The 24835-nt window shown below is 41.6% G+C and overlaps 1 protein-coding gene across 1 annotated transcript in view; it reads right to left on the reverse strand.

Annotated features, from left to right (window-relative positions):
- Window positions 1-3189: 3189 nt before the first annotated feature.
- LOC128703258 (uncharacterized) overlaps window positions 3190-24835 on the reverse strand; it is a 57221-nt gene continuing 35575 nt past the window's right edge. Inside the window, exons 2-4 of the mRNA XM_070103448.1 lie at window positions 18051-18220; window positions 6837-6946; window positions 3190-6386 (exon numbers count right to left, since the gene is read on the reverse strand). Coding sequence (XP_069959549.1) covers window positions 6007-6386; window positions 6837-6946; window positions 18051-18220 — 660 coding nt within the window. The 3' untranslated portion in view covers window positions 3190-6006. The remainder of the gene's footprint in view (window positions 6387-6836; window positions 6947-18050; window positions 18221-24835) is intronic.

Genomic DNA, 24835 nt, shown 5'->3' on the forward strand with positions numbered 1-24835 from the left:
AGAATGAGCTAATCAGTCCCTCAACCTTGAGTCGATGTGGTCAGTCCATCAATCTTGAATAGAATACGGCATACGTGCTGAGAAGGAGCTTATAAACCGTTGGCAGGAGAGGTGCAGCAGTCATAGGTGGTGTAACATTTGTTCAATGTTGAAGTAGGTCGTGCCCAAGAATTAGGCAAGCGAAGAATTCCCAAGTATTAAGATCCCAAGAAGTTGCAGTGTCTGACAGGTTTGTAGATGAATGGTTCAGAGAACCGACATGTTGATAAATTAGACACATGTCGGTTCTCTGAACCATTCATCTACAAACGTGTCGGTTCTTTTGAACCATTCATCTGCAATCCTGTCAGATAGGTCCCCTTAAAAATAACTCTGGGCATCTCACTGACAAGGAGAATGAAATGTGCTCTATTCTTAATAATTATTTTACAGCTCTGTACATCACTAGTGAGGCCTCATTTAGATTATGCTGCTCAGTTTTGGTCAACTTACTACAGGATGGATATATACTTATTAGAGTCTTGACATTGTAGCTACAGTCTTGACACTGTAGCTACAGTCTTGACACTGTAGCTACAGTTGTGATGAATGGTTTGAAAAACCGACAAGTTGAAGATTGAGACACTTATGCAGCATATCTTTATTCAGGAAACGTTTCGCCACTTCAACACTTATCCAACCTTTGGACGAAGACCTACTTCGACTAGTGGATAGTACCACTATGACCTCACCTCCTCCTGCTTCGCCTCACGTCACTACAGTATAGAAGCCACGTCTACGGCCCTATGCTGTACATTCTACAAGATTGATGGACTGAACACATCAACTCCAGGCTGAGGGACTGATTACCTCAAATTACTTCTCTCCTTACACCTTTCTACTTTGTATCGGACTGATGAAGCCACTGTGTGGCGAAACGTTTCCTGAATAAAGATTCCCATATGCTGCATAAGTTCTCAATCTTCAACTGTAGCTACAGTCTTGACACTGTAGCTACAGTCTTGACATACTGTTGCTACAGTCTTGACACTGTAGCTACAGTTTTGACACACTGTAGCTACAGTCTTGGCGGACTGTAGCTACAGTCTTGACACTGTAGCTACTGTCTTGACACACTGTAGCTACAGTCTTGACACTGTAGCTACATTCTTGACACACTGTAGCTACAGTTTTGACACACTGTAGGTACAGTCTTGACACACTGTAGCTACAGTCTTGGCAGACTGTAGCTACAGTCTTGACACTGTAGCTACTGTCTTGACACTGTAGCTACAGTCTTGACACTGTAGCTACAGTCTTGACTCACTGTAGCTACAGTCTTGGCAGACTGTAGCTACTGTCTTGACACTGTAGCCTCTGTCTTGACACTGTAGCTACAGTCTTGACACTGTAGCTACAGTCTTGACACTGTAGCTACATTCTTGACACACTGTAGCTACAGTTTTGACACACTGTAGCTACAGTCTTGACACACTGTAGCTACAGTCTTGGCACACTGTAGCTACAGTCTTGACACTGTAGCTACTGTCTTGACACACTGTAGCTACAGTCTTGACACTGTAGCTACAGTCTTGACTCACTGTAGCTACAGTCTTGACACTGTAGCTACAGTCTTGACACTGTAGCTACAGTCTTGACACACTGTAGCTACAGTCTTGACACTGTAGCTACAGTCTTGACTCACTGTAGCTACAGTCTTGACACTGTAGCTACAGTCTTGACACACTGTAGCTACAGTCTTGACACTGTAGCTACAGTCTTGACACACTGTAGCTACAGTCTTGACACTATAGCTACAGTCTTGACACACTGTAGCTACAGTCTTGACACTGTAGCTACAGTCTTGACACTGTAGCTACTGTCTTGACACACTGTAGCTACAGTCTTGACACTGTAGCTACAGTCTTGACACTGTAGCTACAGTCTTGACTCACTGTAGCTACAGTTTTGACACTGTAGCTACAGTCTTGACACACTGTAGCTACAGTCTTGACACTGTAGCTGCAGTCTTGACACTGTAGCTACTGTCTCGACACACTGTAGCTACAGTCTTGACACTGTAGCTACAGTCTTGACTCACTGTAGCTACAGTCTTGACTCAAAGTAGCTACAGTCTTGACTCACTGTAGCTACAGTCTTGACACTGTAGCTACAGTCTTGACACTGTGGCTACTGTCTTGACACACTGTAGCTACAGTCTTGACACTGTAGCTACAGTCTTGACACTGTAGCTACAGTCTTGACTCACTGTAGCTACAGTTTTGACACTGTAGCTACAGTCTTGACACACTGTAGCTACAGTCTTGACACTGTAGCTGCAGTCTTGACACTGTAGCTACTGTCTCGACACACTGTAGCTACAGTCTTGACACTGTAGCTACAGTCTTGACTCACTGTAGCTACAGTCTTGACTCACTGTAGCTACAGTCTTGACACTGTAGCTGCAGTCTTGACACTGTAGCTACTGTCTCGACACACTGTAGCTACAGTCTTGACACTATAGCTACAGTCTTGACTCACTGTAGCTACAGTCTTGACACACTGTAGCTACAGTCTTGACACTGTAGCTGCAGTCTTGACACTGTAGCTACTGTCTCGACACACTGTAGCTACAGTCTTGACACTGTAGCTACAGTCTTGACTCACTGTAGCTACAGTCTTGACTCACTGTAGCTACAGTCTTGACTCACTGTAGCTACAGTCTTCTCCACTACTAATAACTTGCTTCAAGACTTTATAACTTCAGAATGATTTATGTTATCATCTTCAAATTATGGACACTGGTCAACTATCAATAGGTAGAGAATCTTGTGGTAACTAACAAGTGCAGATGTTCTCTGCTCAGTTTTATATTAATCATTCTCTAAATTGGTTTCTATAAGATACTTTTGGAAAGCCTCTTCTGATGGGCTGTATAATTTCAAAATTTTTTTTGGAATAGTTAATGGAGAGTGTAGTTTCTATTTTGCCACTAATTCTTGATATGGTATAGTAATATTTTGCATTATTTAGATGTATCATGCTTCCTCAAGATGCCTTGATGCTGGTGAGAGTTCTCGATCCAAGTGACTGGATTTATCCTCGCCTTGCTGAGGCGAATATGAATGCCTAACATTCCTCGGGCGCTTTCTCCCGATTAAAATAATTCAGTCCTAAATATATGATGCATCATAAGAAATCGGTAAAACGTTTCTTGGGTTTGAACTGTGTTTATTTTGTATTTTTAACAATAACTTGTGACTGCATTTTCTTGTGGAAAATTACATTTATCTGAATGTAACTCATTATGTACATAACAGTAAATGATAACAAAGAGAATTATTATTTATCAGAGTTACATAGACAAGTAAGAATTTGGGACACCTAGGTCACAAAAAATGTCCCCCTTCGATACCTACCACTGTCATATCCACAAGTTGCTCTAGACCTATTAATTACAAATGAAATGTACATACACCAGGAATTCTTGTTAATATATAAATTTGTGGACTGTATATTAAAATTAATAATTGATTATATATATACAATTTACATAACAGAAGTAGAATATCTTAATATCACTCACCAATTTGACTGGAGATTAATGTGTATCATACTCAGAAAACCTGACTGTCTATACATGAAATAACACTGGCCAGAGTTAAACATAAACAGATTTATCTGAGGTTCCTGAAGCTGTCTTGTCCAGTCGCCTGATATCTCAGGTTATGCAGGAATGCACATCCAACAATTTCGCCTCCTATTTGAGAGGTGTCAGCCCAATTTTACCTCTAGAGCACGAAAAATTCTTCCCATTATTCACTAACGTTTGAGTTCAATTCAAACAACAATGGCGAGTCTCTTCTGCGCAGGCGCAGAGCCTCCCTGTCGGCTCCATTCTCTTCTTTTAAAAATACACTTTTAATCAGGTTTATTTACACAGCATAATATTGGTAAATTATTTTCTACACTTCTTATCGGTTTTTAAGTTTTAGTGTTGATGTATTTTTTCAGAGGAAACTTTCTTTTCATTTAAATTTGTGTAAGTTTTAATGTGTCAAGCAGGCTTGACAAAGTTCCTGGAGAGCGAAACGTTGCCACAGTAAAATGTCACAATAGTTGCACTTGTGTCCTTTTACTTTACATATTGTCGGCAATTCTACCAACATATGTACAAGTTTTAATGTGCCATTTTTTTTCAATGAAACTGTTTTTTCTGAAATACTGGGAATATATTTCCTGTGATCAGAAGTCTGAGTGTTTGACTTTATTGGGTTATCCTATGTAAAATCAACTTAACGTACTTTGATGTGTCTATAACATCCTCAAGACCATTATAAAAAAGTTTGTTATGTACCTAGAGCTTAAATAAAGGTAGCTTATTTTTGGGGTCTATAGCCCCATTTTTTTAAATTATCAAAATTTATGTACTGCTTTTCATTCGATAAGTTCTGAGTGTCGCATCGAATTAGCGTCAACTTATCAATGCTGATAGCTTGATAATGCCACTTCTGGGCGGCTTCAAACTTAATATGCTGGTGTATTTCAGGACATTGATCTCTCTGAGACAACTTAAGAGGCACCTCATTTTCTCTGTCTCCTAATATCATATTTATTTTTCCACTATAATATATCTTGTCCATAATTACTTTTACATTTGCTTTGTTTGTTTCGTAAGTTGAAGTTCAGGATCTTTCCTTAATTCATGGTATAACTTAACAAATTCATGGTATAACTTAACAAATTCATGGTATAACTTAACAATTTCATGGTATAACTTAACAAATTCATGGTATAACTTAACAAATTCATGATATAACTTAAAAAATTCATGGTATAACTTAACAAATTCATGGTATAACTTAACAAATTCATGGTATAACTTAACCAATTCTTGGTATAACTTAACAATTCTTTGATGACAATTGTGTTGCACAGGTCTGTGCTACACAATTGTCCTAAAATATTTGTTAAGTTATACCATGAATTAAGGAAAGATCCTGGACTTCACCTTACGAAACAAAGCAAATGTGATAGTAATTATGGATAAGGTAGACTATAGTGAAAAATAACATATTATTAGAAGACAGGGGAACTGACGTGCCCCTTATACATACCTCTTCACTTTAGCTTCAAGGTTGGTGCATCTTAACAAGAAGAAAAACCAATAAGTTTGGTTCGTGTAGATCATAAATTGTCATTTTTTTTTAAGAAATTGGAATATCAGTTTCCATATGACTTTTGAAAGCCATTTTTGATTACCTTAAACGCACTCTGTGCTATTCTATTCGCGTGCATTGCAGTACAGGGACTGTGGTTATGCAATACGGGGATACATATCTCAGATCATACAGCGACTAATATACATTTAGTTTCATAAAGTTTCCCTGTGACTTTATGTACAAATTGTGTAAAGTTGGTTGTTTAGGTTAACTGAGAACCACTGTAAGGATTAATTGAACTGTTTCTTGAAGTCTGACTCGCTGAAGTTGTATCTCAGGGAATCCAGTAGTGATATGTGAGTCTAGGTTTACGGCTGTAGTTTCAGTATTTAATAAGGTCCACTATGAGAGTTAAGTAATGATCTTTGATGTTCCTCTGTCACTACATGTTCTCTGAGACAATGGTAAGAAATCTAAATACTGAGCACTTAGTGGAGACTTCGGAGTGTACTATATATGTAGCTAGTAGCTCTGTCACGGTTCGAACAGTAGTGTCCCGTATTCTCCCGTGATCAGTGATAGAACATCTCGAACAGATATATCACGTCTTGACCAGTGGAGTCACATTTCGACCAATAGCGTCAAGTGTCAACCAGAGGAGTTTGCTCAGACATGTTGGTGCCAGTGAGTCACTCGTTATCACATATATTTTACTTTTCTCTCTAATCTCAGTGACATCGGGATTAATTCTGCATATTTTCCTGTGAGATAATTACCCCATATGAGGCTTTTAATAAAATGATATTTTTTTTGGTAAAACCTATAAACGCTGATAAATTTATTAACATATCAAACATACTCAAACTTATTCCAAAAACGCCCCCAAAGAACCATCATAAGCGCCAGTGGTGTCTGTACAGAGGTTGTCACAGGTGTCTGTGGTGTTCTCACAGATGAGAGATTGTGTGTTAAAGACCTCGTTTTCGGGGCAAAGAAATAAAGCCACATCAGGAGGGTTGCAGTACAAGTAGCCATGACAGTTGTGTGGATTAGGAATCCTGCCCTCAGCCACGCAGTACACGTCACAGGGGTCACAAAGGTCGTAGCAAACAGTCGGGTCATCGGTACATCCATAATTCTCGAAGTTGAAATACGGAGTAGCAGTCGGACATTCTACTTCCTGAGGACCTGTTTCAAGGCAGATTTCATATTTGCTACAATCCAGTGTTGACGGAATTAACGTGCCTGGAATACACAGAAAATGTATGCAGTTATGGAAATAATTAGCTCATATTAATTGCCTATTTATTTATTTTCAAAGAGAACCCGAAATATTGAAAATTTTATTGATATTCAAATTACTGGAGAATTTTCTATAATAATTTAATCTTAAGATATAATTATTATTATTATCATTATTATTATTATTATTATTATTATTATTATTGTTATTATTATTATCATTATTACTGTTGTTGCTGTTGTTGTTGTTGTTATTATTATTAGATTTATTTATTATTATTATTATTATTATTATTATTATTATTAAGAATAGCAAGTACCAAAGGAACACTGAAATGTTACCTATTAAAGCGACAGCGAGAGAGAGAGAGAGAGAGACATACATACAGACAGAGACAGATAACGAAATAAAAACATATTAGAATGCTTGTAAGATAACGTGACCATCCTGACCTGGAGTCTCACACTGGATGACACACGGGCTGCAGAGACCTTTACAATAGTCGGCAGAAGGATTTATCGTCTGACATTGCCTCACACTTTCAGCTGAATTGAAGAAATACCTGAAGAAGACAACTGTGCATCACTCCCGGATATACAGTGTTTTCCCTCATATAAGGCGCACGACAGAAGTATAGAGGTAAATCATTAATTATATTCAAGGGTTAATTACGCTCTTACTTCACACTAAAGTGTAACCAGAAGTCAGCCCTTAACCCTGACCTTGGGCATATAAGGCGCAGGATGATTTTCAAGATTTTTGGTGGTATGTATCACACAGTAAAGACTGATAGGATGTATCACACAATATAACTTGTAGCATGTATCACACATTAAAGACTGGTAGCATGTATCACACAATATAAGACTGGATGGATGTGTCACACAATATAAGGCTGGTAGGATGTATCACACAGTAAAGACTGGTAGGATGTATCACGTAATATAAGGCTGGTAGAGTGTATCACACAGTATAAGACTGGTAGGATGTATCACACAAAATAAGACTGGCAGGATGTATCACACAAAATAAGACTGGCAGCATGTATCACACAATATATGGCTGGAAGGATGTATCACACAGTATAAGACTGGTAGGTAGTATCACGACTGATAGGATGTTTCACACAGGGTAAGATTGGTAGGATGCATCACAGAGGTTAAGACTGGTAGGATGTATCTCACAGGATAAGACTGTTAGGATATATCACGCATTATAAGAGTGGTAGGTAGTATCACACAGTACAAGACTGGTAGGATGTATCACACAGGATAAGATTGGTAGGATGGATCACACAATATAAGACTGGAAGGATGAATCACAGAGGATAAGGCTGGTAGGATGTATCACACAATATAAGACTTGTAGGATGTATCAAACAATACAAGACTGGTAGGATGTATCACACAGTACAAGGCTGGTAGGATGTATCACACAATACAAGACTGGTAGGATGTATCACACAGTACAAGGCTGGTAGGATGTATCACAAAAGATAAGACTGGTAGGATGTATCACAAAATATAAGACTGGTATTATGCATCACATAATATAAGACTGGTAGGATGCATCACACATGCTAAGACTGGTAGAATGTATCACATAATATAAGACAGGTAGGATGTATCACACAGGGTAAGACTGGTAGGATGTATCACATAATATAAGACTAGCAGAAAGTATCACAGAGGATAAGACTGGTAGAATGTATCACATAATATAAGACAGGTAGGATGTATCACACAGGGTAAGACTGGTAGGATGTATCACATAATATAAGACTAGCAGAAAGTATCACAGAGGATAAGACTGGTAGAATGTATCACACAATATAAGACTGGTAGGGTGTAACACACAGTATAAGACTGGCAGGATGTATCACATAGTATAAGACAGGTAGGAAGCATCACACAATATAAGACAGGTAGGATGTATCACACAGTATAATACTGGTAAGATGTTTCACACAGTATAAGACTGGTAGGATGTATCATTCAATATAAGACAGGTAGGATGTATTACACAATATGAGACTGGTAGGATGTATCACACAGTAAAGATTGGTGGAATGTATCACACAATGCAAGACTGGTATGATGTATCACACAGTAAAGACTGGTAGGATGTATCACACAATATAAGACTTGTAGGATGTATCACACAGTACAAGGCTGGTAGGATGTATCACACAAGATAAGACTGGTAGGATGTATCACATAATATAAGACGAGTAGGATGTATCACACCGGATGTGACTGGTAGAACGTATCACACAGGGTAAAACTGGTAGAATATATCACACAGGGTAAGACTGGTAGGATGTATCACATAATATAAGACTGGTAGGATGTATCACACAGGGTAAGACTGATAGAATGTGTCATATAATATAAGACTGGTAGGATGTATCACATAATATAAGACTGGTAGGATGTATCACACAGAGTAAGACTGGTAGAATGTATCACACAGGGAAAGACTGGTAGGATGTATCACACAATATAAGACTGGTAGATTATATCACACAGGGTAAGACTGGGGGATGTATCACATAATATAAGACTGGTAGAATGTATCACACAGGGTAAGACTGGTAGGATGTATCACACAATATAAGACTGGTAGATTATATCACACAGGGTAAGACTGGGGGATGTATCACATAATATAAGACTGGTAGAATGTATCACACAGGGTAAGACTGGTAGGATGTATCACACAATATAAGACTGGTAGATTATATCACACAGGGTAAGACTGGGGGATGTATCACATAATATAAGACTGGTAGAATGTATCACACAGGGTAAGACTGGTAGGATGTATCACACAATATAAGACTGGTAGGATGTATCACACAGTATAAGACTGGTAGGATGTATCACACAATATAAGACTGGTAGAATGTATCACACAGGGTAAGACTGGTAGGATGTATCACACAATATAAGACTCGAAGGATGTATCACACAGGGTAAGACTGGTAGGATGTATCACACAATATAAAACTTGTAGGATGTATCACACAATGTAAGACTGGTAGAATGTATCACACAGGGTAAGACTGGTAGGATGTATCACACAGAATAAGACTGGTAGGATGTATCACACAGAATAAGACTCGTAGGATGTATCACACAGGGTAAGACTGGTAGGATGTATCACACAATATAAACTTGTAGGATGTATCACACAATGTAAGACTGGTAGGATGTATCACACAGTATAAGACTAGTAGCTTAAGAATTGCATACAATACTGACAAGATGAGATTAAGACACATGTGCAACATCTGGGTATCTTTGTTGTAGACGTTTCGCCATCCAGTGCCTTTATCAATATAAATTCCAGGACACAACTTGACAGTAGAACTATGTACAGAAGATGAGGTAATCAGTCCCTCACCCTTGGAGTAGGTGCGAAGAGCACCCTAATCAGTCCCTCAACCTTGGAGTAGGTGCGAAGAGTACCGTAGTCGCGTAGATGAATCTTCACGACTACGGTGCTCTTCGCACCTACTCCAAGGTTGAGGGACTGATTACCTCATCTTCTGTACATAGTTCTACTGTCAAGTTATGTCCTGGAATTTGTATTGATAATGCCACTGGAAGGCGAAACGTCTACAACAAAGATACCCAGATGTTGCACATGTGTCTTAATTTCATAAGACTGGTAGGATGTATTACAAAGTATAAGATTGGTAGGATGCATCACACAGTATAAGACTGGTAGGATGTATCACACAATATAAGACTGGTAGGATGTATCACACAATATAAGACTGGTAGGGTGTGACACACAGTATAAGACTGGCAGGATGTATCATATAGTATAAGACAGGTAGGATGCATCACACAATATAAGACAGGTAGGATGTATCACACAGTATAATACTGGTAAGATGTGTCACATAGTATAAGACTGGTAGGATGTATCATTCAATATAAGACAGGTAGGATGTATCACACAATATAAGACTGGTAGGATGTATCACACAGTAAAGAATGTATCACACAGGATAAGATTGGTAGGATGTATCACACAGGGTAAGACTGGTAGGATGTATCACACAATATAAGACTGATACGATGTATCACACCGAATAAGACTGGTAGTATGTATCACACAATATAAAACTGGTAGGATGTATCACACAGCATGAGAGTGGTAGGATGCATTACACGGCATAAGACTGGTAGGATGTATCACACAGTATAAAACTGGTAGGATGTATCACACAGTATGAGACTGGTAGGATGTACCACACAGTATAAGACTGGTAGAATGTATCACAAAATATAAGACTGGTAGGATGTATCACACAGTATAAGTCTGGTAGGATATATCACACAGTTTAAGACTGTTAGGATGTATCACACAGTATAAGACTGGTAGGATTTATCACACAGTATAAGACTGGTAGGATGTCTCACATAGTATAAGACTGGTAGGATGTATCACACAATATAGGACTGGTAGGATGTATCACACAGTATAGGACTGGTAGGATGTATCACACAGTGTAAGACTGGTAGGATGTATCACACAGTGTAAGACTGGTAGGATGTATCACACAGTATAATACTGGAAGGATGTATCACACAGTATAGGACCGGTAGGATGTATCACACAGTATAGGACTGGTAGGATGTATCACACAGTTTAAGACTGTTAGGATATATCACACAGTGTAAGACTGGTAGGATGTATCACACAGTATATGACTGGTAGGATGTATGACAGAGTATAGGACTGGTAGGATGTATCACACAGTATAGGACTGGTAGGATGTATCACACATTATAAGACTGGTAGGATGTATCACACAGTATAGGACTGGTAGGATGTATCACACAGTGTAAGACTGGTTGGATGTATCACACAGTATAGGACTGGTAGGATGTATCACACAGTATAGGACTGGTAGGATGTATCACACAGTGTAAGACTGGTAGGATGTATCACACCGTATAGAACTGATAGGATGCATAACACAGTATAGGACTGGTAAGATGTATCACACAGTATAGAACTGGTATGATGTATCACACAGTATAGGACTGGTTGGATGTATCACACAGTATAAGACTGGTAGGATGTATCACACAGTGTAAGACTGGTAGGATGTATCACACAGTATAGGACTGGTAGGATGTATCACACAGTATAGGACTGGTAGGATGTATCACACAGTATAGGACTGGTAGGATGTATCACACAGTATAAGACTGGTAGGATGTATCACACAGTATAGGACTGGTAGGATGTATCACACAGTGTAAGACTGGTAGGATGTATCACACAGTGTAAGACTGGTAGGATGTATCACACAGATACAGATACTAATGCCGGAAAAAAAATCCCCCCCCAGTACCAACAATACCACCAGTCCGATAACATTCTTCTTTGCAAATATACAGGGTCTAAAGCCAGCAACAAACAACAAAATACCTTTCATCCGTGGACTGCTTGCAGAGGCAAAGGCAATGTTCGCGGCTTTCACTGAGACCCACATAAAGGATCACTTGGACAATGAAATATGGATCCCAGGTTACAACCTATACAGATGTGACAGAGTGAACAGGCAAAAGGCGGGGTTGGCCTGTACATTGCAGAGTCACTTGTTTGCACAGAACTGCTTAATGCCTCAAATGACGTAGTGGAAGTTTTAGCAGTAAAGGTCGAGAACCAAAACCTAGTCATTGTGGTAGTCTACAAGCCTCCGGATGCAACATCCCAGCAATTCCAGGAACAGCTGTTAAAAATTGACCACTGTCTGGAAAATCTTCCAGCTCCTGCACCCAACATCTTGCTCCTGGGGGATTTCAACTTAAGGCACCTAAAATGGAGGAATATAGCAAATAATATTGTTGCAGTAATAACACCAGGAGGCAGCTCTGATGAAAACTCACACTCACACGAGCTTTTAAATCTCTGCACAAAATTCAATTTAAACCAGCAAATAATAGAGCCTACTAGACTGGAGAATACACTAGACCTCATATTCACTAACAATGATGATCTGATAAGAAATGTCACCATATCAAAAACAATATACTCAGATCACAACATAATTGAGGTTCAGACATGTATGCGAGGAGCCCCAGACCGACAAAATGAGACTAGTCACGAGGGAGCATTCACCAAATTCAACTTCAATAACAAAAACATAAAGTGGGACCAAGTAAACCAAGTCCTAACCGATATAAGCTGGGAAGATATACTAAGCAACACAGACCCAAACTTATGCCTAGAACAGATTAACTCGGTGGCACTCGATGTATGCACAAGGCTTATTCCTCTAAGAAAAAGGAGGAGTAGATGTAAAATAGAAAGAGACAGGCGCTCCCTTTACAGGCGACGGAAAAGAATAACAGAGCGGCTAAAAGAGGTCAATATATCTGAAATGCGCAGGGAGACACTGGTCAGAGAAATAGCAAGCATCGAACTTAAGCTAAAAGAATCCTTTAGGAGTCAGGAATCGCGGGAAGAACTAAAAGCTATAAATGAAATCGAAAGAAACCCAAAGTATTTCTTCTCCTATGCCAAATCAAAATCGAGAACAACGCCCAGTATTGGGCCCCTACTTAAACAAGATGGGTCCTACACAGATGACAGCAAGGAAATGAGTGAGCTACTCAAGTCCCAATATGACTCAGTTTTTAGCAAGCCGCTAACCAGACTGAGAGTCGAAGATCAAAATGAATTTTTTATGAGAGAGCCACAAAATTTGATTAACACAAGCCTATCCGATGTTATCCTGACGCCAAATGACTTCGAACAGGCGATAAATGACATGCCCATGCACTCTGCCCCAGGGCCAGACTCATGGAACTCTGTGTTCATCAAGAACTGCAAGAAGCCCCTATCACGAGCCTTTTCCATCCTATGGAGAGGGAGCATGGACACGGGGGTCGTCCCTCAGTTACTAAAAACAACAGACATAGCCCCACTCCACAAAGGGGGCAGTAAAGCAACAGCAAAGAACTACAGACCAATAGCACTAACATCCCATATCATAAAAATCTTTGAAAGGGTCCTAAGAAGCAAGATCACCACCCATCTAGAAACCCATCAGTTACACAACCCAGGGCAACATGGGTTTAGAACAGGTCGCTCCTGTCTGTCTCAGCTACTGGATCACTACGACAAGGTCCTAAATGCACTAGAAGACAAAAAGAATGCAGATGTAATATATACAGACTTTGCAAAAGCCTTCGACAAGTGTGACCATGGCGTAATAGCGCACAAAATGCGCGCTAAAGGAATAACAGGAAAAGTCGGTCGATGGATCTATAATTTCCTCACTAACAGAACACAGAGAGTAGTCGTCAACAGAGTAAAGTCCGAGGCAGCTACGGTGAAAAGCTCTGTTCCACAAGGCACAGTACTAGCTCCCATCTTGTTTCTCATCCTCATATCCGACATAGACAAGGATGTCAGCCACAGCACCGTGTCTTCCTTTGCAGATGACACCCGAATCTGCATGACAGTGTCTTCCATTGCAGACACTGCAAGGCTCCAGGCGGACATCAACCAAATCTTTCAGTGGGCTGCAGAAAACAATATGAAGTTCAACGATGAGAAATTTCAATTACTCAGATATGGTAAACATGAGGAAATTAAATCTTCATCAGAGTACAAAACAAATTCTGGCCACGAAATAGAGCGTAACACCAACGTCAAAGACCTGGGAGTGATTATGTCGGAGGATCTCACCTTCAAGGACCATAACATTGTATCAATCGCATCTGCTAGAAAAATGACAGGATGGATAATGAGAACCTTCAAAACTAGGGAGGCCAAGCCCATGATGACACTCTTCAGGTCACTTGTTCTATCTAGGCTGGAATATTGCTGCACTCTAACAGCACCTTTCAAGGCAGGTGAAATTGCCGACCTAGAAAATGTACAGAGAACTTTCACGGCGCGCATAACGGAGATAAAACACCTCAATTACTGGGAGCGCTTGAGGTTTCTGAACCTGTATTCCCTGGAACGCAGGAGGGAGAGATACATGATTATATACACCTGGAAAATCCTAGAGGGACTAGTACCGAACTTGCACACGAAAATCACTCACTACGAAAGCAAAAGACTTGGCAGACGATGCACCATCCCCCCAATGAAAAGCAGGGGTGTCACTAGCACGTTAAGAGACCATACAATAAGTGTCAGGGGCCCGAGACTGTTCAACTGCCTCCCAGCACACATAAGGGGGATTACCAACAGACCCCTGGCAGTCTTCAAGCAGGCACTGGACAAGCACCTAAAGTCAGTTCCTGATCAGCTGGGCTGTGGCTCGTACGTTGGTTTGCGTGCAGCCAGCAGCAACAGCCTGGTTGATCAGGCGCTGATCCACCAGGAGGCCTGGTCACAGACCGGGCCGCGGGGGCGTTGACCCCCGAAACTCTCTCCAGGTAAACTCCAGGTAAACACAGTGTAAGACTGGTAGGATGTATCACACAGTGTAAGACTGGTAGGATGTATCACACAGTATATGAGTGGTAGGATGTATCACACAGTATAGGACTGGTATTATGTATCACACATTGTGAGACTGGTAGGATGTATCACACAGTATAGGACTTGTAGGATGTATCACACAGTATATGACTGGTAGGATGTATCACACAGTATAGGACTGGTAGGATGTATCACACAGTATAAGACTGGTAGGATGTATCACACAGTGTAAGACTAGTAGGATGTATCACACCGTATAGGACTGGTAGGATGTATAACTCAGTATAGGACTGGTAAGATGTATCACACAGTATAGGACTGGTAGGATGTATCACACAGTATAGGATTGGTAGGATGTATCACACAGTATAAGACTGGTAGGATGTATCACACAGTGTAAGACTGGTAGGATGTATCACACAGTGTAAGACTGGTAGGATGTATCACACTGTATAGGACTGGTAGGATGTATAACTCAGTATAGGACTGGTAAGATGTATCACACAGTATAGGACTGGTAGGATGTATCACACAGTATAGGATTGGTAGGATGTATCACACAGTATAAGACTGGTAGGATGTATCACACAGTGTAAGACTGGTAGGATGTATCACACAGTATAGGACTGGTAGGATGTATCACGCAGTATAGGACTGGTAGGATGTATCACACAGTATAGAACTGGTAGGATGTATCACACAGTATAAGACTGGTAGGATGTATCACACAGTGTAAGACTAGTAGGATGTATCACACAGTGTAAGACTGGTAGGATGTATCACACAGTGTAAGACTGTTAGGATGTATCACACAGTGTAAGACTGGTAGGATGTATCACACAGTGTAAGACTGGTAGGATGTATCACACAGTGTAAGACTGGTAGGATGTATCACACAGTGTAAGACTGGTAGGATGTATCACACAGTGTAAGACTGGTAGGATGTATCACACAGTATAAGACTGGTAGGATGTATCACACAGTGTAAGACTGGTAGGATGTATCACACAGTGTAAGACTGGTAGGATGTATCACACAGTATAAGACTGGTAGGATGTATCACACAGTGTAAGACTGGTAGGATGTATCACACAGAATAAAACTGGTGAAATGCTCTAAAAAATCAGATGAAAGACATACTTTTAGATCTAGTTTTGTGCATAGATTATAAATACTTATAGTTTCCTATATATGCTGATCTGCAATCCAATATGAAAATCAACTTCTCATTTCTAGTTAGTTATTATTTGTCATTCACTTGTGTGTAGATACTTTGTCTGTTGTCCGTGACGAGTTAAATTTTGTTGATTCGCCGGTACTCTCCCGGCCCGGGTCTTTTCCAGATTGTGACCCGGCCTTGGCTCCTTGTCTTGGGAGTGTCTGAGATCTATGTCTACTATGGGAGGAGGTATAAGTACCTCCTCATCTTCTGGGACCAGCTGTCTCCAGGCCTAGCCACATTCCCCGCCCTCATGGGGCTCGTAGGGAGAAGCTAGACCTCTGGTCTGCCATCTTCCCCGTCCCAGGGGGGCTCGTGTGAATGGCAGTCTTGTGAGCTGCAGGTGGTAGCAACCTCTGGCTCTGGTACCTTCCCTGCCCTAGGAGGGCTCGTAGGAATGATATTTTGTTTTGGGGAGTTAAGAAACGGCAGTCATCAGGCAGATTGAGAATTATCAGTGCCATGAGCGATGGTGTTGGTGGTAGTGATGGAAATTTGTGGTAACAAGCATTGCTTCTAGGAATTTCATGAAATGTTTATTGGTGCTGTGGTGTATGGTGGTACAGACATTTAAGCAATTTCTTTGAAAGAGTATTTTTAATCGTGTTTTTTTTTTTTTAAGTTCTAAAACGTTTCTCACATAACGAAATATTTATCTCATCCCGGATATAATATGACGTAGATGCCGGAGTTGGATTCCTGAGTTGTGTTCCTCGTCGTTTTATCGATTTTCATGGTGTTGGAAGCAATGCTAGCAATGTACGTGTTACTTTTAGCAATTTAACCTAACTGAACCTAACTGGACCTAACCTAACATAACCTAGCTAAACAAATTCTAAGAAATATTTTCCATATTTGTGCATTTGTTAATAGATTTTTTGCTTGAATGGGAGTGTCCTTGGGAGAGGGGGAAGGTCCTGGGAAAGTTTGGTTTAAATAGGTAAGTAAGTTTATTCAGGTATACACAAATACAGTTACATAGATTATCATACACGGCAGCATGCGTGTAGAGAACCTGGGATAACCCATGAAAGTCACGCTAAATGAATTGGGAGATACTTATATGCGTATATACACCGAGAGACTCACCTGTGGCTAAGTAAAATATGTCGTCTATGCAGTAGACTTCATCAGTGGAATACAGATGCAACTATTATGGTGACAATAGAAACAGTGGAGAGATAAAGACGAGATCAATCCATCAACCTTGAAGAGGTGGTCAGTCCCTTTCCACTGCAGCTTCTCTCTCCATAACCAGCCACCTCTGTGTTCGACTGAAGAAGCCTACTGTGTAGGCGAAAAGTTTCGGAATAAAGATACTTAACTATTGTACAAATTTCTTACTTATCTCCTTGTCGGTAATGAATACCATAATTATCTTGATACACACCTGTTTATGTAACATAATCACAGGTAAGTAATATCTTTATATGCAATTTAATCACTTTGAAAGGGAACTGTAATCTATATGGTGTTGTGATTTCAAAATAAAATTTCTTGAATGATTGAGAAATGAATGTTGTAAGTGTTGTTATATACGTGTTGTTATATACAGTGAGAGATGGATATGTTTGTAGACATATGCAACGAATGTATTGTTTATGTGTGGTTTAGAAAGACACGTAAGCAAACACTATAACATATTTATTAGAAAACGTTTCGGTCCTGGGACCTTGAGAAGTGATCAAGGTCCCAGGACCGAAACGTTTTCTAATAAATATGTTATAGTGTTTGCTTACGTGTCTTTCTAAACCAACTTGTCGGTATTTATTACCAAGGTTTATACCATTGTTTATGTGTACCATATTTATAACTATATACATTGAGGGATATATACAGAGTTGAATAAATACAATTCTGATATTTTATTTTGTTCATGAGAAACTGTAAACCCGTTAGGGTCATATAGCACTCTACTATCATGCTGACCAGCGCGTAATTCTACATATATAAACACATAGAAAAGTATAATTGGACTCACCCTTCTTCGCACTGGAGGGGTAAGACAGACGGCTCTATGGGGAGGACACCGTCTCCATCTGGGTCGCTACAGACATAATACTGAAGACAATTGGTTGGGTTTTTAACCAGGTCTCCCTCTTTCCTGCCTGTGCAGTCAGGTACACACAGCTGTGATGACGCCCGGACTGCCTGGGAAAACAGGGAACGAGACACATGTATACTTGGAAGGTGGAGGTAGACACAAAAACACTTCACCCACACTCACATATAGTGCTACAGGCAGTAGTGTTGACACAAGTGATGCTTGAGGGGCAACGAGCAGCAAGTCAGTGCTATAGGCAGCTGTGTTGACACAAGTGATGCTTGAGTGAGCGGCAGCGAGCAGCGAGTCAGTGCTGGAGGCAGCAGTGTTTTGTCACAGTTTATGTAGAAAAGTTATTAACAACAGGTCAAGGTTGTGACCAGTGAAGACGCACGATGGCTGTAGTGTAGTGATCAAGTTGTTAATGAGCGATTTGGAAAAAAAGATAAAACAATTAGTATAATAAACTCCATGTTATGACCATAATAATAAAGAAAAAGTGTGAATAATAATAATAATAATAATAATAATAATAATAATAATAATAATAATAATAATAATAATAATAATAATATCTTTGTTTTTACAAGTACATGTACAAGGTATACAGACCATAGTTAACATCAATGACATACTACTATATAGAAAGCCCTTTGTTATGGACAACATTTCGGGCAAATTAGGTCAAGTTTGTCCCTGGATGCGACCCACACTTGTCGACTAACACCCAGGTACCCATTTTGTCCTAATGGGTGAACATAGACAACCGGTGTAAGGAAACACGCCCAATGTTTCAACCTTCGCCGGGAATCGAACCCGGACGTCACCACGATATGGGCCAGGATATGGGCCACCGGGCCTAATGATGGGATTGGATCAGTGACAAAACTGGAATGTGTGATAAAAGAAAAGAAAATAAGTGACATAGACATCGTATGACATTGTCAGAAGTCACCACGAGAGTTACAACTTGCCTTTTGACTACGAGACGTCAGATACTACTGCGTATGTGGGAGAAATTTGGTCGTTGTGATTGTTTTTAGTGTGTCGTCCGGCTGGACATGTAGCATCACTCTCCCTACCTTTGAGTGCCAAGGGATAAGTAGCGGTAACCCTGACAGTATATTTAGTAAACTATTAGGATAACTAAATAATTAGAACTAATTTTAAACTGTAAGGGCAGTGACGAGTGTATCTATGGGTGTTTTTAAAAGATCTCAGGTGAACCTGTAAGAAATATAATAGTAATTACTCACATATATATTAATTATGAACAGTGAGAGAAAATATCAAACACTTCAGAAAAGTGGAGCAGCAGCCTAGCATGACAGTGACTAACTTTCAAATACATGGGTAGTGTTGAGTGTACCTTTGGTACATTCTCTCTCTCTCTCTCTCTCTCTCTCTCTCTCTCTCTCTCTCTCTCCCCACACACACACACACACGCACGAGGACCAGGCAGAACTATAAAGGGATCTGACAGGCTGCAGGTCTGGTCCAGCAACTGGCTCCTGGAGTTCAACCCCACCAAATGCCAAGTCATGAAGATCGAAGAAGGGCAAAGAAATTCGCAGATGGAGTACAGTCTACCTGGAGTTTACCTGGAGAGAGTTCCGGGGGTCAACGCCCCCGCGGCCCGGTCTGTGACCAGGCCTCCTGGTGGATCAGAGCCTGATCAACCAGGCTGTACTGCTGGCTGCACGCAAACCAACGTACGAGCCACAGCCCGGCTGGTCAGGTACCGACTTTAGGTGCTTGTCCAGTGCCAGCTTGAAGACTGCCAGGGGTCTGTTGGTAATCCCCCTTATGTATGCTGGGAGGCAGTTGAACAGTACCGGGCCCCTGACACTTATTGTATGGTCTCTTAACGTGCTAGTGACACCCCTGCTTTTCATTGGGGGGATGTTGCATCGTCTGCCAAGTCTTTTGCTTTCGTAGTGAGTGATTTTCGTGTGCAGGTTCGGTACTAATCCCTCTAGGATTTTCCAGGTGTATATAATCATGTATCTCTCCCACCTGCGTTCCAGGGAATACAGGTTCAGGAACCTCAAGCGCTCCCAGTAATTGAGGTGTTTTATCTCCGTTATGCGCGCCATGAAGGTTCTCTGTACATTTTCTAGGTCAGCAATTTCACCTGCCTTGAAAGGTGCTGTTAGTGTGCAGCAATATTCCAGCCTAGATAGAACAAGTGACCTGAAGAGTGTCATCATGGGCTTGGCCTCCCTAGTTTTGAAGGTTATCATTATCCCTCCTGTCATTTTTTTAGCAGATGCGATTGATACAATGTTATGGTCCTTGAAGGTGAGATCCTCCGACATGATCACTCCCAGGTCTTTGACGTTGGTGTGTCGCTCTATTTTGTGGCCAGAATTTGTTCTGTACTCTGATGAGGATTTAATTTCCTCGTGTTTACCATATCTGAGTAATTGAAATTTCTCATCGTTGAACTTCATATTGTTTTCTGCAGCCCACTGAAAGATTTGGTTGATGTCCGCCTGGAGCCTTGCAGTGTCTGCAATGGAAGACACTGTCATGCAGATTCGGGTGTCATCTGCAAAGGAAGATACGGTGCTGTGGCTGACATCCTTGTCTATGTCAGATATGAGGATGAGGAACAAGATGGGAGCGAGTACTGTGCCTTGTGGAACAGAGCTTTTCACCGTAGCTGCCTCGGACTTTACTCTGTTGACTACTACTCTCTGTGTTCTGTTAGTGAGGAAATTATAGATCCATCTACCAACTTTTCCTGTTATTCCTTTAGCACGTATTTTGTGCGCTATTACGCCATGGTCACACTTGTCGAAGGCTTTTGCAAAGTCTGTATATATTACATCTGCATTCTTTTTGTCTTCTAGTGCATCTAGGACCTTGTCGTAGTGATCCAATAGTTGAGACAGACAGGAGCGACCTGTTCTAAACCCATGTTGCCCTGGGTTGTGTAACTGATGGGTTTCTAGATGGGTGGTGATCTTGCTTCTTAGGACCCTTTCAAAGATTTTTATGATATGGGATGTTAGTGCTATCGGTCTGTAGTTCTTTGCTATTGCTTTACTGCCCCCCTTGTTGAGTGGGGCTATGTCTGTTGTTTTTAGGGGCTAAGGACTACAAACCTTACTCAAGGAGAAGGACCTTGGGGTGAGTATAACACCAGGCACATCTCCTGAGATGCACATCAACCAAATAACTGCTGCAGCTTACGGGCGCCTAGCAAACCTAAGAACAGAATTCTGACATCTTAGGGAATCGTTCAGGGCCCTGTAGACTGTGTACGTTAGGCCCTTATTGGAGTATGCAGCACCAGTTTGGAACCCACACCTAGCCAAGCATGTAAGGAAGCTATAGAAAGTGTAAAGGTTTGCAACTAGAATGATCCCGGAGCTAAGGGGTATACCCTACGAGGAGAGGTTAAGGGAAATCGATCTGAGGACATTGGAGAATAGGAGAGGTAGGGGGGATAGGATAGCGACATACAAAATACTGAGAGGAATCGACACGGTGGACAGAGACAGGATGTGGACACAGCAACAAGGGGTCATTGTTGGAAGCTGAAGACCCAGGTGAATCACAGGGATCTTAGGAAATATTTCTCCAGTGACAGAGTTGTCAGAAAGTGCAATAGTCTAGGAAGTGATGTAGTGGAGGCAGGACCAATACATAGCTTTAAGGAGAGGTATAATAAAGCTCCTGGAGCAGGAAGAGTGACCTAGTAGCGTCCAGCGAAGGGGAAGGGCCAGGAGCTGTGACTCGACCCCTGTAACCACAATTAGGTGAGAACTAGGTGAGTACACACACACACACACACACCCTGTGATGTAGGTCAACTGTGCTTGTGAGGTCAAAGGTAGACCTAACCAACTAGTGTAAATTGTCACCTTGGAAGGGAAGTGTTAGAAATGTAGCAAGACACCTGGCGCCGTCTCGGCCTCAGGTCTTTTGTTCTTGATGGTGACAGTCAGGAGTGGTTAGTGACTCTGGTGTGAAAACATGTGGTGTGCACCTCATGGGGGTGAACCCCAAAACCTAGAGTTTAGGATGGGTACTTTAAGGACCACATAAGCTCTAGGAAACAGCTAGAGAGGAAATTCAGGCAGAGCCCTTGCCTGCGTTAAGAGCTCTGGGCGAGGGGCTAGAGGCTCTGGGGGAGACTTTAGGTCTGCTCTAGCTGGGAGTAGAGAGCTCTGGAGAGAGCTGGGAGCTCTGGGAAGATATCTGTCTTCAGTGTGGGTCTTGAGACCCGTGGCTAGTGAGTTCCTCAGATGAACCGCCCTACTGCACATGTATTGTAAGATATATTCACTTTTGTCTCACTGTTTATGTACAATCCCCATTTATCTAAATCCAATCCTGTTTTCCTGTTCCAGATTATATTACTGTACAAAAACTTAGAAATAAAACTGAGTGGAATAGTAACATTTACTGTCCCAGTTATTTCTTGTTCTTATTTTATTATTTTATTTAAAGTACTGAGAGGATGAGTAGTGTAGAGTTAATGAGAGGTGATGGTGTAGTTACCAGTGACCTCGCATTTCCTCCTCTCATACCAGTCGACTCACCTCTCATGCGTACTCTCTCCCTTTTCTTGTCTTACTCCCTTATTCTTTATTATTAATTGAATTGTCCTCCTCTTATGTGACAGCACACACACACACGTGTAGGGCTAAGAGCTGTGACTCGACCCCTGCAAGCCAGTGAGGGGAATATCGATAAATCAGTTAGTGAATAATAAAACAATCATAAAGTAAGGGGGGAAAGAAGAGGAAAAAATCGAAGGAAAATATCCAGTTTTCTTTGGACTCCGGTGAATAGAACAATTAAAGAGAAGAAGAAACTGAAGGGGAACCAGAGCCAGGAGTGCTGTCACAACGAGAATCATCGTGCAGCCACAACACAGCAGGGATCCTAGATGACACCCCTGCCAGGCGTGATATACAAATGATCTTTTTGTGGTTGCATGTTGAATTATCAGTGTTGACACCAATGTTTGGCCCTGCATCAGTAGTAGCTGTGGGTCACAAACCCTACTCTGGAGAGCTAATATCATACATACAGCACTTAAGAGGGAAGAAGAGCTAGTAGGAGAGTTTGGGTTACCACATGTAGGCCGACAAGTGCACAGGTGCTTAGGCATACATAACTGACAGTAAAACAAACATACAGCCTACTGACCATTAGTCTTCCTCCTTCTCCTCCTCTATATCTCCTCCTCTTCCTCCTCTTCCACCTGTTCCTCCTCCTCCTCTTCCTCCTTTGCCTATTTCTCCTCTCCCTCCTCCTCCTCCTCATCCTTCTCCTTCTCTTCCTCCTCTTCCATCTCCTACTTCTCATCCTCTTCTCCTCTTCCTCCTTCTCCACCTATTACTCCACTCCCTCTTCTTCCTCCTCCTCCTCTTCCTCCTCCTAATCGTCCTTCTCCTCCTCTTTCTACTCCTTCTCCTCGTCCTTCCCTCCTCCTCTTCCCCATCCTCCTCCTCTTCCCTCTCTCCCCCCTAGCCTTCCCTCTCTCGCTTTTCCCTCCTCCCTCCCTTCACGGTGACTAGATAGCACCTACTCACTCATTTCCATACACTTCCCTGCACTCGCTCCTCTCTCTCTCACACTCTCTCTCCCTCTGTCTCTCTCTGTTTATCTGTCTCTCTCTCCATCTCTTTTTCTCTCTCCCTCTCTTTCTCTCGTTCTCTCTCTCTCTCTCTCTCTCTCTCTCTCTCTCTCTCTCTCTCTCTCTCTCTCTCTCTCTCTCTCTCTCTCTCTCTCTCTCTCTCTCTCTCTCTCTCTTTTTCCCCTGTCCTTTTCCTATTCCTCTCCTTCCCTCCCCCATTCCCTCTCTTTTCCTTCTTCCCTACCTTTCACCCTTTCTCTCCCTCTACCCCCCATTTCTACTCTTTCTCCACCACCATCACTTTCCCTGCCTCCCTCGTTCTCCCCATCTCTCCCCCCTTACAACTCCCCGCCACACACATGCACACAAGCAGTATACACCCACATCACAACACCTAACCTGTCTGACGGTCTGTGTGTCTCTCCCTCTTCTCCCCTTCCCACTCTCTCTCCACCTCTCTATCACTGTCCCTATCTCACTCTCCCCTTACAACTCCCCCCCCCCACACACAAGCAGCACACACACTCAAACATTGCAAAATGAAAAAAAGATAAAATAAAATGGTGGCTCAGAAAGGAAGTCAAAGGCTCAAGGGATCAGACGAAAATGGTTCTGGTAAGGAAGAATGGATGAAAGAACAATTTAAAAGGATGGACCAAGAGTGAGAGAGCAAACTACGTGAGCTTTCTGTGAAAATTGAGAGGATGATGGAGGCAGTGAGGAAGAAATGGGAGTCTTAAGCTGGAGCTGCAGAAACCAGGATAAGGGCCCTAGAATATGAGGTAAATAGGCTGAAGTGAGTTACAGGGCTATTGCCCAGTGGAGACATAGGACTGAAGTAGGTACACCCCTACTGAATGAGGAGCCCAACGGAAATGAAAGAGACATGACTTATGCTAAGGCCCTCTCTGACCACCAAGCAGGGTCAAGGAATGAAGGGACAGAGCAGTTAGGAGCAAGGATAGAAGATGGAGAGGGGGATAGGTCCCATGCAGAGGCACGACCATGCCACGAAAAGCTACAGGAAAAAATAAGGGAAACAATGGCTATGTACAAACAGGAAAAGCAATGGGAGGAGGAGAGAGAGGTCAATGCTTATTCATGGGCTTCAGGAGCTTGAGGGGAG

The sequence above is a fragment of the Cherax quadricarinatus genome, chromosome 85, assembly GCF_038502225.1.
Source record: "Cherax quadricarinatus isolate ZL_2023a chromosome 85, ASM3850222v1, whole genome shotgun sequence".
Lineage (NCBI taxonomy): Eukaryota > Metazoa > Arthropoda > Malacostraca > Decapoda > Parastacidae > Cherax > Cherax quadricarinatus.